Source organism: Schistocerca gregaria, chromosome X, assembly GCF_023897955.1.
Source record: "Schistocerca gregaria isolate iqSchGreg1 chromosome X, iqSchGreg1.2, whole genome shotgun sequence".
Taxonomy (NCBI): Eukaryota; Metazoa; Arthropoda; class Insecta; order Orthoptera; family Acrididae; genus Schistocerca; species Schistocerca gregaria.
This window is the reverse complement of record NC_064931.1, coordinates 647,398,473-647,414,945: the sequence shown is the minus strand read 5'-3', so window position 1 is coordinate 647,414,945 and position 16,473 is coordinate 647,398,473. Positions and strand designations below refer to the sequence as shown.

The following is a 16,473-nucleotide window of genomic DNA, read 5'->3' as shown; positions in this document are numbered from 1 at the left end:
GTTAAAGTGTAGAGGTCACTCTTTTACATTTTCCAAAATGAAATTACATGGAAAATTAATAATTAGCATGCTAATATTGACAACATGCCTTTCAGATGGATATAGAGAAAGACATTACTGCTACCTCTGCTGGTTCATTAAGTAACTACCAGTTAACATGTAATATATTTCTTTTCTAAATACATAAAGCAAAATATTGAAAGCATTAGAGAGATGTTCAGATGTAAATACACACAAATAAATAAAATGACAATTTTCTACATGAAATATTACCAGATCGAGGTTCAGCAGAGTTTCTTGAAAAATTCTTGACTGGTACCATCTACCTACAAAGTAATACTGAGTTCCCTTAGAGTAACTATGGAGGGAATTGTTTTACTAAAACTGACAGAATTTGACTAGCACCCTTAACTAAATACTAACACAGTATTATCTCTATTTATACTGCATTAGAAAGCAATACCTAAAACCTACATATGACCCCCATGGAAGACATCATATGCTTACATTTATGCCATAATATAAACAGTTGCAAGAACCATTTACCCCTTTCAGTGCACAAAAATTTGTTAATGAAGCCACATTACAAACTACAGAATTAACATTAAAAGCAGTTTTAATTCACAGTTGTAGTTAACCTTTAAAGATGAGGAACTTAAACTACTACAGCAAGTGTGTAGCGAGAGTAATCACTAACTATGGAAAACTAATGAGCATCCAGAACAATTGGTGTTTCTTGCTACATAATTGAGTGACTGTTGTGTTCTAATCCTGACTTTATTAATTTGTGTAGTAAATAAATATCCAGTGAAAAGAAACTCAAATTAATGCAGTTCCTTCTGTATATAAAAATCCTGAATGTTCAGAAGTCTTTATGAACACTAAGTACTGGTTGATATTCAAAACATGCAGGTTACACAAAGCACCTGATGCTACCTACTAGAATATCTAATGAGATACTGACATTTCTTTCCCATTACCATGCATTTAATCTTACAGCAGCACAAACTTGTCTCCTACGGTAAATAAGTAATTTCCAAACAAAAAGACTATCAGCACCATACATAATAAATAATAAATAAGTACCTATACCACTGAATTTTAAAGTATAACTGTTCAAGAATGTATCAACTGGAAGATTAATTATATCTAATGAACTAATTTACACTTGCACTGTCACATCATGAAAAGTTAAATATCAATAATTTCTTAAACTTTCTTGTACATTTTTCCCTTCATAAAGTATTCACAAAAAGAAAGGATTTTTGAAAACTAAACAAAGAGAACAAAGTCATCACAAAAAAGAAATAAAATGTCACTTTATAATCAAACATAGAAAACTAAACATTTTTCATTTCAGTACAAAAAGTGGCAGTACTTAAAAGAATACAAATTTATAGTTAAGCACAGAAGACCAATTTTCGAACATATTTTCATTAAAATTATCTAAAACTTCACTTTTAGGAATTTTAATGCTACAATTCTAAGATGAAATGGACCAATAAATCAAAACTATCAAATAATTTACAAGTTATCAAATTTTTGCAGTTCACAAATGGATAGGATGGCAATGGGTATTTTTTTAAATGTAAGCCTGTAGCAGGCAATCATTGCTTATATTTGTTTTATCTGTCAACTTAGTTGACTCACAGATTAAAAAACTGCTACACCCCATACAACAAGTGGTAAAAAAGCAAGTGATTACTGCCATGTGTAAATCTCATTCAGAATATTAAAATTATTAATTTTATTTCTGACACTATTTCTCATTTCAATATCAGGAAATTTTACAGTTCTGGCACACAATACAAAATTATTGCTGGCATATGCAATGTTTATGGTTTTTTTTATACAAAGTCGGTTCCATATGAAAATAAATTACTTTATAGCAGCTTATACTCTTAATTAAGTTTAAATAAATAAAATATACTTAAATATTCATGAACATTTCATACATATGGACTGCAAATTTCTTCTATCTAAAATACTTCCACGCATTATATATGTGCAATAACAATGAAACTCCAAGTAGCCCAATAATCAACATTCCCACATTTTCACAAAAAAGTATGAAAAACAGTCAAGGCTACAAATGTATGCTGAATGCTTTCCATTTACTCACACATACACATGTGAACAGTAAATTCTATCAATAATTACTCCACTTAAGCTTATATCATCATTATAAAATGGAATTAGTACAAAACTGGTGTGTAATAACATCAGAGCTACTTTTCTGGTTCAGCACAAATATTTTCAGTACAATGGGAAGGAAGGAAGGTTGCTAGACATCTTATATCTTCACAAACTGCAGAAGCTTTCCACAGTTCCTTCTGATGAACAAAATTTAAAATCTGTTTACAAGTTTACTTGAGAATTCTGTGTCCCATGTTCTTCCCCACACACAAGAACATCTCTTCGTGCAAGTCAAACACACACACACACACACACACACACACACACACACACACAAACTGAAGTGATTCTGATCAGACGATAACCAGTAGTAATGATGTTAAACTAGCTGCTCTGTAAAAGAAAAAAAGAATATGTTACCAATGCAATTTTAGTTCAAAAGGTGAAAACACTGTGTTTCAAATAAATACTGTATTAGAATATAAGTATTAGATAATAATAAATTTGAAAAACAGCAATAACTATCAAATTAAGACTATTTGCTACAGAAGAGGATCCCTTGCTGAAACAAAAATTAGCAGAGGAGGATATACATCCAACCACAGAGTTTCTAGTTTTTAAAGCTTCTTCAGGAGGTAAAAATGCAGAAAAGGTAAAGGAAAGGTACAGATGCAAATGGATGGAAGGAAAATTCATTCAAAATATAGTGTGGAGAAATGGGACTACTGAATTAACTTCCAGTTCTAGAGGTCAATACATAGCAGCAAGTAATTGATATATCAGAAATGGGAGTCGAAGTACACAAGCAATCGGAAGATGATGGAAGGGAAAGAAAAGAATAAAAAGTTTGGTAAACAGTAAAGATGATAAGTACGCTATAAGGAACGAGCAAAATGAGGGATACATTATGAAACAAGAAAAGTAGAGATACAAGATGTAAATCAGTGTTCAGCAATCCACAGCCAGTTTGTCCCATGCTGCCCACAGAGTCATCATTGTTTTGGTCGTAATACACAAGACAACATGAAATTATTTTTTTTTTCTGCATACAAGAACATAGATTTCAAAACAACCAGTCAGAAAGAAGAGTTGGTAGTTGCAATTTAGTCAGGGCATTTCACTGTTAACAATAAAGATACATATATGTTGTTGATCACAATGCAGTATGAAAACAATAGTCATGGACTGCAAAATGATGTGACTGCAAAAGATAGCCCAGCTCCAACTACATCAGCCTTTGTCATGCAGCATATGGTGAACTTATAGAAGTATTTATCCTTCATGAATCACAATGTAGTCATAGAAAACACTAGGTGAGTTGTAATCATCAGTATTATTACTATTATTACACTTTCTACATTTCATAAAGGAACAACATATGCAAAACATACATCACAATACGCATCAGTCTGGCATCAGGGTCTGTGTTGTTTATAGCTGTTGATGAGGGCATAACTTTCTCCAAGATCATTGCAAAAAAAGCCAATGAGCACAGCATATCTGATGGTGAATAAATTGTGGTATTTACTAAGGTTGTGATTTCCTGTGATACATGTTATGCCACACCCTTAGATGGACTGCTGCTTGTCTTGTCAGATTTAAGAATATCTGAGTAACACTGAGGTTATGTTGTGCAATCGAAATCACCAGTGTTCCCTGCAAACTATCACAATAAGATAAATGTTAATTTATTTAATTTTGTGAAATGTTGAGGATTATTGGGTGAGCAGCCCAGCTGTTCAAATGCCTATCTATATGTAACATTAATAAAATGAATGCCATATGTCACTTGATTGTACCAATTTAACATAGTTTGGGGTATTGATTGGTACTTAAAAGATTTTTCCTCAGTTGACTCTTGAGATAATTGTGTATCTTGGCAGCAACTCAAGTTGGCACCTGCTCCTCTTCCGTGACAACCTCAGCTACCAATGGAAATTTTTAATTTCTTTTGCAACGTCATAAATGAAAGAAACATAATCAATAGTCCAAGTTCCTACAGGCAGGAGGAATAAATTTAAAGTTAGCCAGTTCTACATATAGCATTTGCTTGACAAATTCTATATCATCTTTGTATTTTTCAAAAGCACAGAAAGAAAATTTTGTAACACAATTTTCTCTGTAAATTCATTGCTTAACAGCATCAACCCATTACTCATAACATTTAACATGAACACTAACAAATATTTATTATTTTGATCATGGTTGCAAGAAACATCTCACCTTGGAAGCTAAATCTTCCTGATCCTGTACATGCTGGAGGCCAGCACAACAGTGTAACATCAGGACTGCTAATTCTTGTACTTTTTCATCTGATTTGCTTATTAGGTATTCAGCTCTGGCTTGAGAGACAGGATCTTTAGATTCATTACTCTCCTTAGTCAGCAGTATACGCGATTGTGTTTCAGCATCTATCGCAGCTTTCAGCTTCCCAATCTTGAAAAGAATGAATTTAAAAAGATACAAAGAAACATATATCCCACATAACTACACACTAGGTTGTGTGTTTTTATAGTTATTTGGTTAGGTGGTGATTTTTTCATTACTCTGCAATAACCAGCACCATAAATTTTAATGAACAAACAAAGAAATTAGTTTTTTATTTTGTTAGCATATGATCAAGTAACACTTGAGTTCTGTAGAACTCATCTGAGGCTATATTTTAAAGAAAACCCTATAAATAAGACAATAACTGTTTACAAAAAGAACTATAATTGTTGAGTGACAACCACAATGACAAACAGAGTTTTTGTAATGATAAACAGAGGGCTGAAAGTTTAATTAAGTACAAATGTGACAATACCCGATTGTAATAAAATGCTACTGACATTTTTAGCGGAGGAATTTAAAATATGCACTGAAAGTACGGTGTGTGCCTAAACCTGATTTGAATAATACTTTAATTTTTCACATACTGTATTCTCTTCATGGATTTAACCAAAATGTTTTCACACATCAGATATGTCAGTGCTGATGCATCTTTGCCAATTACACCTCACATGGTTGAAATGTACTCATTTCGATACATCTGTTGTCTTCCTGGAATTCACAGCCAGCAATGAAAATTTTTTTTTCCCCCTTCAGAGTTAACCTCTTTCATGATTTGTTCTTTGATAGACCTGGATTCCATGGTATTTTGTTGTAATCACACTGTAATTGAAGAAATCAATGGCTGAAGATAAAAATGTAGTTACTGTAGTAGGTGATAAGTAGAGCATCCTCTTTGTATAATGCATAGTGAAACACTTGTTGGCAGATCTAGTGTGATCTATATCTGAATTCTATTGCTGTGCTAAAACATAGATCCCAGTGTCTGTTATATGGTCACTGTGTAACAGCTATGCCTAAACTTGCACACAGTCATACTGTTTACAAAACTGCCAATCTAGCTGACCCTAAACTTGGCACTGGCATCATGTCCACGTGGCTCCTCTAACATCTCAGCCTCTGTATGTGACAATGTGGTGGCAGCTAGTTCATTATATCTTTGCCATGAGACATGAAGTAACTGAAGAACAAGTCTTCCAGTTATGCTGTTTGTGTATTCATTGGGGGGAAAAAAAGAAAATGGAAAAAGGGTCAAAATTACCTAAAACTTTATAGATGTCAATCTAAGTACATAACACTAATGGCACAATAAATAAATCAACAAATGCAGAAAATTCACATACTTTATGGCAGACTCTACTACTCTATTTAGTCGATTCTGAGAAATCTTCAACTAGATCTCTAGATTCTTTACACTAAGAGGCTACAGCAAATGGCGTTTCAAGTGGATAAATTTATGCTCCATTGATTAGATGTTCATTAATCTGGTTGGATCAGTTAGTGTGATCATGTGTTGCAAACATTCCCATGACACAAACACAGCATGCAGTTCTACATTAATCTGTTGGAGTAGGTCTTCAGCAGGCCTGCCATGAGCCCAACACATGTGGTCACAGAATGACCTTCATACAGTGGTGTGCTATCACAATTCCTAGTACCACCAACTGGGTGGGTGGGTGTAATATACAATTAACGACCTGATCATCATAGCAGTAGTGGGGGATTTGGTGCCATTCCATAGCAAATGCTGAACCGAGGTGCTACTCCTTTAGATATACACACTGCCATCATCAGTGCGCACATGAAACCTGGATTTATCACTAAATATAATGTGAAAATGCTGGATCCCAAAATATACCTTTTACCAGCCACTGGTGAGAAAATGCTGGATCACAAAATATCCCTTTTACCAATCACTTGGCTTCATTAATCAAGTGGATGTGTGTCTAGCAGTCTCATCTGAATTATTTGTGTCATTAGCAATACAGTAATATTCCCAGAATAAACTCAAAAAATTAATCCGCTCTCAAATTACATTTGTTCACTGATTACAACAAAATTCACATAATTGGTAAAAAATGAAACTAAATACATATCATACCACTTACAGAGGCTGTTAGAAGAGCCATGTGGACATGAAGCCAGTGGCACGTTAAGAGTCAGCTAGGGTGACAGTTTTGTTGCAAAGGGTGTGGCTGCATGTGAGTTTAGGCATCTCTCTTACACAGTCATCATATACAACCACTGTGGTCTGTATTTTATCACAGCAATAGAAGTCAGATAGCAGCACATTCATAACCTCAAACAAGACTGGGTAACTCCACATGGCACTGCACAAGACATGCGGCAACTTTCCTAGTAACTTGGCTGCAAACCAACTACTTCTCCTTGGGGCTTGTGTAATGTTACTGCTATTTTTTCGCCACAAATTGATATTTACACATGATCCAAGGTAGTTTACAGATTGTTGCTGCACAGACAGCTAAGCAGTGATGTTTTCAAGGTAATAATAAGGAAATCCCAGTAAATCAAATCTCTAACGCTGATTTTATGTAGAAAATCCCATTCTTCCATATGCTGCAATTTTCACAGATATCAATGTAGATAAACAGGCCAGCACAGGAATTAGGAAATCAAAATCATAATTAAAACCTCCAAATAAATGTTCAGTAGGGATATTACAAAAAACTTGTTCCCAGGGTAAAAATTATATAGAAGCTCAATTAGATTTAAACGGAAAAGTCAAGTGATGCAACCAAAGTAATGGACAGAGATAAACATAGTGATATTGAGGCACAAAGAGGATGGGAAGATCGAAAGAAGAGACTGGAAGGAATATGGTAGGAACAGCAGAGGAAAGTTATGGAAAAGAGAAAGAAAACAAATGACTGCATGGATGAGCAAGTCACACCAGAGACAGCTATCAATAAGAGTCGTTGTTGGGTTGTTTTTGGGGAAGGAGACCAGACAGCGAGGTCATTGGATTAGGGAATGACAGGGAAGGAAGTCGAAGGTGCCCTTTCAAAGGAACCATCCCGGCATTTGCCTGGAGTGATTCAGGGAAATCACGGAAAACCAAAATCAGGATGGCTGGACACGGGATTGAACCATCATCCTCCTGAATGCGAGTCCAATGTCTAACCACTGCGCCACCTTGCTCGGTATCAATAAGAGAAGAAGTCACAGTAAAATGCTGGTGGGAATTAATTACACAGCAAGGCTAGAGAGGACTGAGAGGGAAGACACCACGAGTGTGGTCTGATGGAGTATTTTACAACCTAGTAAAAAGGGAAGAATAACTTTCCTACAGGCTTTTATTTCATTTTGTCATTGATAGTTTTAGCTGATAATGGTTACAACCATTCCACACTATAGCATCATGTCCTAACTGCAGCTAAATTCAATGTTTCTCTAAAAAGTTAGCAGCAAATAGGGTTACAGCATATACATTTAATGCAGGCTAATTCATCCTGTAAGATTTGTTATGATATGATACGTTATATGTCATTGTCTCATCTGCTGGATGGAGTTGACTTGCGTCCGAACAACTCAGAACTCATGGTGATCAGGGATGCTACAGTCTTACCGGCATAACCTATAATTACAATGTGGCCATTCTTTAGCTGTTCATGTTTTAGCAATGACATTTCCACTAATACATCTTACTGATTAACAGATTTACCCAACAATATCAAGGAACAATTTTTGCAGTTTTTCTAGAAGGGATGTTGACAGACTGTTTCATTTTTTTTGAAGAACTGGCAACTTCATCCCATTGTTTGTTTCAATTTCATGTGATAAAAACTTCATTTTAATTTTTATGAAGCACTGAGTAAAATCTGCTGGTTTTTTAAACAAATAGGGAGAACAGCAAATACACATTCTGAACTGTACAATATTCATCCAATCAGAACAGCAGTTCTGGAATTCAAAAATATATCTGCTTATTATTTACGAAATTAGACAGTTTATGAAAAGAATGACAAGAATGAAACAAGAAGTTTAGTAAATGTCAGCTGTTATCAAAATATTAGATACTCTTACCAACTTGTTAATTTTTTCTTTGCGTTCTGCTATTGGTAAATCTGAGTACAAGTCTTTCCCAGTAGATTTTGCCACAGCCATAGGATCCTGATGACTAGGCTGCTGCAGGAGGTGACTGAATGTGGAGGAAACTTCATCACCACCATCCAGTAAAAGTTGTGGAAGACCAGATAAGCTGTCAGTCATGGGAACCTGTAGAAATAAGTGACACTGTAATAGTTTATATTGTGTAAAGCACAAACAAAACATGAAAATTATTCATATTTTTTTAAGAGCAAAAATACACCCCCAGATTATTGAACAATAACTTTCCTTAATGTAATGATTATGTACTCTATTAACATCCTAAAAGACAATTAAAATGACCTTAAATATTTTTATGGTTAATTTTTAATGAGTTATTTTCAAGCAATCTGTTTTAAGCCTGCTGGAAAAACGGAACAGACATAGTACTTTTCTGAGTCGCATCTTTCTTGTGTGATGGCCATTTTCGGCCTTTCAATTATGCTAACATGCAATGGAAATTGAGCAGAAACTGTTCATTACAAAATTTTGATTATTTAACATTTAGATATGTCCATTCTTTTTTACAAAACATTCATGTAGAGGTAACAGAAAATCATATCAGTCCAAGTGTAATAAAGAACTATTAGCTTTTGCTCATTAATTGTTTTTCCAAGTCTATAGCAGCAGAAGGGATTTTCCATGTATATTATTAATTGAACTAGTCACTATCATATATAAATCTGATTTTTCACAAAGATAAAATTCCATTTAGCATGCACATCAAAACATTTAACACTTTCATGTCATGCTAATCTCATTTAACAGCTGCGGCAAATTTTGTGTGTTTTCTAGAACTGGGTACAGGAGGCAAAGCCATGCCCACAATAATCTAGAAAAGGAAACCACAACAATGTTCCACAGGTCTACATAGCTGAGACAACACCACATTTAGCTAGGACAGGGTAACACATTTTACACAGTACAGTAAACAAAATAACAAATAGTACAGAAAACAACACACACAATGGTAGTTGAAGATGGTGGGTATTTTATTATAGTATCCACTATGAGAGATGGACCTATCATTTAGTCTAGCATGTGATATGTAGTGCACAGTCTCACCTGTTCAAGAAACATTATTTAATGACTGAACTCGGATGTGACAAGGTGGTGACTTAACTGCTAACTGAAGCTAAAAAATGGATGCTTGATGTCCTAAACCATTAATTAATACACTGTACAGTGAAAGGGATACTGGAAGCTATATACTATGTCCTGACCACTTGCTGTCACTGCATACCACCATGTCAAATATTACCTATATCCTGACTGTTTAGTGCACAGACATATAATGCTTAAAGTCAGTGACATGGACTTCATTCTAAGTATAGAGCCACAGTTTAATTGTAGTAAGTGTACAAAGTAATTCAATACATTTTAACAAAGTTTGGTTGTGTAAATGCATCTGATGTCTATAAAAATACTTTTTACAGTGCTTTTTATTATACAAATTGTTAAAAACTGGAAAATGAATATGTCATACACAGACATTTTGGTAAAGAAAATCTTATTGAGCTCTTAAATATGTCTAATCATTACTCATTTATTTTCCAGCTAAGTAGTGGCCTCCAATTACATAAATTTATGCTCCATTTTTCTAAATTTCCACTGTCTTATTTTCCTACATTTGCTTAACATCAATTAAAACACCTGTTTGAAGCTCCAATCATGGCTCTGAGCACTATGGGACTTAACATCTATGGTCATCAGTCCCCTGAAGCTCCAGTCATGATTGGTATCTTTGTTAAATTATAATGCAACCATTTGACAACAGTTGGTAAGCATCATCCACTCAGTACAGAGTTGTCAATCCTGACATTTCACTTTTAATTGGCTTAATACAAAATGAGCAGCTCTGTTTTGACAAGGCTGGGACAGGAAATGTTTATGACCTTGTTGAGGTATGATTTTCATATTCACTTGGAACCATTAATGGGAACTACAGCAAACATAAGCAGTGATGTTCGAAGACAAAGAGCAAGACAACCATTTCTTATTGAATGTTCAGCCTTTTACAGCTCTGAGTCCCAGATCTGGACTTCAGTGTTCACATTTATGTTGTCAGAAAAATATACAGTTTAAGTCCTCAGCTGTAAACAGTGGTAAGGGACACTCGATGAGAAACATAGTTATTGCATGTAAAACATGGTACATTATGTGTTTTATTCACATTAGTTGATAGCTCCACAATAAACTGAGAAATGGCAGTTATTTCAGATTCTCACTAATGGAGACTTTGTCAGGATTTGTGCATGTAAACATGGCTGCTGGTAGTAGTAATGAGTGCAGTGTTTGTTCCTGAAAAATGATTTTCAGTGACAATTTATACAAATCTGATGATGATGATGTGGATAACAACAAATCAGATAAAGATCCTGAATATTTTCCTGAATGCAAGTGTTCTTCAAAATCTGTTGCCGATCCGAAAAATGTGAATAACCATTTAAGCACGCAAACAATGTTACCACTAACCAGAATGAGATTTTTCACTCTGCAGCGGAGTGTGTGCTCATATCTGCCAGGAAGTTTCAATGTTACCACTGTTTACCATTGTTTACATAAGTTTACATGGCAGTGTGTTGGCAAAAAAGTTAAAGTGCTGAATCACAGATTAATTTTTAAGACTGTTATACATCATTATTTAAAAATTGGTATTGCAAATATTAATATCATAAACTGAAACCAAACAGATCTTTTAAATTTATATTTTTGAGAGGTTTTCATTAATCCACCCAGCACATAAACAGTGATAAGTCAATACTAAGGGCACTCATTTTCCAAGTAAACAATGTAAAGTATCCATCGACATATTTTAAGGATAAAATTTGGGATAGAATTTACAATTTTAAAAATATGTTGTTACTCTATAAATGATGAAAACAATGATTTATCTGTATAAAGAAATCACGAGGGATGTACTTTAAGTATCTTAGTTATGAGAATTTCTCAAAACAACCAACTTGTCCCTTACCATTGTTTGCAGCCCACACCTTCATTTATTATCAATAAAGATCTTTATCATCAGACTGATAGTGCATATGAGCAAGACATGTTTAAATGTATTCAGATACTCAACACATATTCTATGACCATTCCTGCCAAAGTTTCTCTCTTTTGCAACACTGTGGTAATGCCAGTATTTCCGGCAAATGGGACTCAAAAGTGAGGTCATCAGTTCACCATTGCTTATGTCATAGGACAAATTTAATTAAATTGTTGAAAATTAACCATATGCACACAGAAAATTAACAAAAAATTCCATTCACACACAAACAGCACATACAAATTCACATGCTTACATACTTAAAATCTCAAAATGGTTACATTCAAAACAAATTAAAAGTTGGAATCTAAAGACATTTAAGATAATAAGGCTGGTTGGTCACACACACAATACAATGAACCAGTCACCATGAAATACATTAAAGTCATCATCCAAGGGTTTAAATACTGAAACTAGATTTCATTCATACCACCGCCATTTAAAATACAGTGCACATTTCCTCAAAAGCCTACTCCCCCCTCCCCAACTCACTTCTTGTTCCATACAAAATACAGGATGTTAAAATGTTATATACTGAGAGTGGTACATAAATGTCCCATATTGTTGAGTTTCCTTGTTGGCAGAGAAGGAAAGCACATGTCAGAAGCTGATGCCCAATTCAGAACTGGGCGAAGACTACTAAATTCCTCCTGTGCAGTTGGAAGAAAATGTGCCATTGTTGGCCTGCACACTTCAGTGGATGCAGTTGCTTCTTCTTCACTTTCAGATAACTATGACTCCATCTCACTGACAATCCCTGTCTCACTTAAAGGGTAATTACCAGAACAGGGTGTTACAGTACACTATAAATTGTTCTTGACCAACTACTCTAACTGTTATATCATATCATATAAATTGTTTCCATCTACTACCATATGCCATATCAAACAGAATATCACCTCTTCCTGATATTTCTGTTGGATGGACAAAGTTTTCTGAAATGTCTACACCAGTTTATCTATGGAGTCCACATGTTCAAGCGCAACAGAATATTAAACAATGAGATCTCACTTCCTGCTATGCCTTTATCATCATCCATAACTCTGCATTATACACGGAGCATTTGGTAGGTAGGTCAAAGATTATAAAGGGAAAACAACGGAGAATTCTTTGTTACCTTCTTTCTTAAACACATGTCAGTAATAGAAAGAAGTATATGTATAAAATGATGTCAAATGCTTTCTTTAGGGAAAAACTCTTGGTAGTGTGTCAGCTTCCTGGACTCCTTACATACAAAATTAGTCTCAGCCTCATAAACATCCAGAGGTACTAGTTACAGCCCTAGTTCAGGATATTAATACTTGTCACACTAAGTCCTTCTGAATGCACATTTGTTCCAACACAGGTGTTCTTGTTTTTCAAGAACAACAGTGGTACACACAATTTACACTTCAATGAACAGTAGTGGTAACAGTAGGTTGAGAAACAAACTTGATTCTGTGCACTTCTTGCACCATTAGAAGTTGCCATCATGTGACAAGCATTGGGTTCATCAGCCTCAACACACAGGTTAAATATAATGGCAGTTCTATATGGTCCTGTGACCATTTTTACATCTTTAAGGTGGACAGAATTAAGAAGCTATAAGTATGAATGGTGCATCAATCTGTACACAGGGCACCAATGTTCAGGACATAATTAGAAGAAGGTGATACTGCAGGAAGCAAGAAAAATCTATCTATATGTTCTTGCCATTATGCCACTTAAAAATATTCAGGGTCTTTGAGATACCATATTCAGAACTTGGACGTATAGCAGCCATTTAGCCTTTTCTTTTCCAATGTGAGTCTCAGGAATTTCAAGCTACATTTAAAATTAAGGATAGTGTATTTCAGTCATATTTAGCAAACTGTACACATACAGTTTCCTCTACAGAGAAAGAGCAGTCTGATGTTTCTTCCCATTATTCAACCCTCCTTATCATTAAATGCAGTAGACTGAATTTACAGTGTGATTATAATTAAAGTTTCAGTTTCAAAACACTGTAAAGAAAGAACTACTGCTCAGAATGACATCAAATTTGAACAGACTATTACGAAGAAGAGAGAACATTACAGGGAAATAATAATAATAATAATAATAATAATAATAATAATAATAATAACAATAATAATGTACATTTTACCACTTGATGGCACTGTGAGCAGCAAAATATGCAAAATTAAATATGTTTAGTACACAGCTGTTCCTCAGTTTGCATCTAAGACACCCGGCATGACTCTCTGAATGCAGGATCGTGTGCTGCTTGTAAAGCTCTTTTACAATGGTGACTGTGCACCAGTAGCTCTGCACAAGTTCCAGATACTTAAGGGTATGAAAAATGGCTTTGGCCCTATTTCTGTCATGCATCTGGATAAAATATTATGAAATTCAAAAAGACAGGCTCTTTTGAAGTACAGTGTAGCAGAGGGAGGAAAACAATTGAATCAACATCCGTAGATGATGTGGCCACAGCATTGCAGGAAGGGTCGAGCAGTAGTGTGAAAACACACAGTGCATGGGGAATTGCCCACCTCTAGACATGCCTTTGAGCAAGGTGCATAAAATTCTATGAAACATCCTGCATTGCTATCCATACAAAATTACCCATGTTCAGGAGTTGCTTCATGCTGACCTGCCAATTAGACAAACACTGCTGTAAAATTTCTTGCACCCATGGAAGTGGACAGTGAGTGGCATGTAACGTTTTATGGACAGACAAAGCCCATTTCTGTCTCCAAGGACATGCCAATAAACAGAACTGCAGAATATGGGCAATGGAAAATCTGCTCGCACATTAACTGGTACTGCTTGATTCTGAAAGGTAACTGTGTGGTGTGGGCTGACAGCACCATTTATCACAGGTCCATATGTTTTTGAGGAGATGGGTGCGCGAGTCCTGTCACATGTACCATCAGTGGTAAATGATATGAGAACCTTTCGCACACCAATGTCATTCCAAATCTTTAACAACATGGGTGTGTGGGCAGAATCATTTTTATGCACGATGGCACTCCTCTGCATATTGCACAACCAGTGAAGCAGCTGCTGTAGAGGCATCTTGTAAATGCTAGAATTGTTAAGTCACCATTTCCCTACAGCCTGACCATCGAGATCACCTGATCTTAATCTGTGTGACTTCTGTATGTGGGGTTATCTGAAAGATGCAGTGTTCAGTGCTCTGATTACAAACATAACTGAACTGAACTGAAGACACACATTGTGTAACACACTCTGAATATGACCCAAGACACTCCACTCTGCTCTGGAACACGTTGATTCTCAATTTCACATTGTGGCAGAAAATGGTGGGCAGCATATTGAACATGTCTTGCGTTAATCTCAAGACAATTAAAAACCATTTTTTCCCATCCAGTGTGATATGACATTGCACTGGTAGATGGGCTTACCTAACTAACAGTGCCACAACTGCTGCATGCCGAACTTGTGTGGTCTTGGACACTGCACAGTACAGCTGGTTTAATGTGCGACTCACACCATAGCCATCGTATTGTGATTCATCTGTCATTTGTAGCTGAACCCATTTACATTAGTGGTAAACTTTTTGTTAATTTTTATTTATTTCCATAGTGTTTGCCTCTCATCTGATAATATTCCATTCAAATTTAATGTCATTCTCAGCAGTGATTCTTTTTTTTTTACAGTATTTTGAAATGGGAATTTTAATTACAATCATCTTGCACATAAACTGAAAAACCACTGATAAATACAGAACACACGCAAGGTGCTTTCGATATGGACATCAAGAGCTAGTAACAACAATGTGATGCTTAAAATATTTTGCTCTGGGCCACCATTTGCCTGAGTTATCAATGGCCATATTCAACTATGTATCAAAAGTATCACTCAGTTAAGGACCATTGGACAAGACCTTGGAGGCATCCTCAAAAATCCTCACTGGTGTAGCTGTTGCTTGATGTTGCACGAAATGGTATTGTATGCGCCTCAAAGATAAACTATGTTCTTATATTAGGGTCAAGAGAAAATTACTCTGCCTGGCACAGAGACTGTGTTGAGAAGAATGAACTTTTGTTTTTGTTAAGCTGATACAGGTTGTGCACTGATACATGTCCTACATCAACTTTTCTGGCAGGCAGTTTGTTTATTTATTTTAAAGTTATGTTACATGTGATCTGTTCACATGATGGATAAACTATTGTGAACTTCTGCTTTGGCAGAGGTACACCTAACATCTAGCACTCAAGACACAATTACCTTCAAAGGTCCTTAATTGTGTGGTTTAATCTCTCAATATATAGATTACTGTGTGTACAGATTGACTGCACTGCCACCATCATAACTCTACCAATATGTTGCCCAGATGCAGTCTTCATAGCAACTCAAGTGAAAGGGTTACTTCTAAAGGTGACCTGGCAGTCTGGAAATGCTAGCCTCACCAGTGCATTGGATCACCATAGTGGTGTGCTGCACTCAATCCTGTATGCTCTCCCTGTTCAAATACTAATCACAAGTAACATCATGTCTAGGCTTCCCTGCTGATTATACATGTTAGTGGCATTCTCCTCAAGACCACTGCACAATGAACTGTACGTCAGGACAGCACACAGAGTTCAGTAGTAGAAAGTGCATTAAAATGAATCATCTTATGTTGAGGAAGCATATATATGATTACATTACAAAACTTGTTTCTCAAACCATGAACAGTGGAGTTAAGCCTCTAGTGTGTTATTAGCATGTAATGTCTCTTAAAATAGAAATAATTGTTGAAGTTAACTGTCTAACTAGTGTTTGATTTATGAGGAGTTAAATCAAGCATACAAATACATATACTGATGTAACAACTGCAACAGCTCTGATGTGCATAGTCAGAAACTATCCCATCTTTAGCTTTTTCT

The 16,473-nt window shown here is 35.4% G+C and overlaps 1 protein-coding gene across 3 annotated transcripts in view; it reads right to left on the bottom strand.

Annotated features, from left to right (window-relative positions):
* Positions 1-1,785: 1,785 nt before the first annotated feature.
* LOC126298664 (PDZ domain-containing protein 8) overlaps positions 1,786-16,473 on the bottom strand; it is a 209,634-nt gene continuing 194,946 nt past the window's right edge. For 2 of the 3 annotated variants that reach the window (XM_049990090.1, XM_049990089.1), the window contains exons 13-15: positions 8,509-8,700; positions 4,360-4,572; positions 1,786-2,529 (exon numbers count right to left, since the gene is read on the bottom strand). In XM_049990090.1, the coding sequence (XP_049846047.1) occupies positions 2,521-2,529; positions 4,360-4,572; positions 8,509-8,700 (414 nt within the window). In that variant the 3' untranslated portion in view covers positions 1,786-2,520. Of the gene's footprint in view, positions 2,530-4,359; positions 4,573-8,508; positions 8,701-16,473 lie in introns of those variants that run through there. The other variant, XM_049990091.1, reaches the window with a different exon arrangement.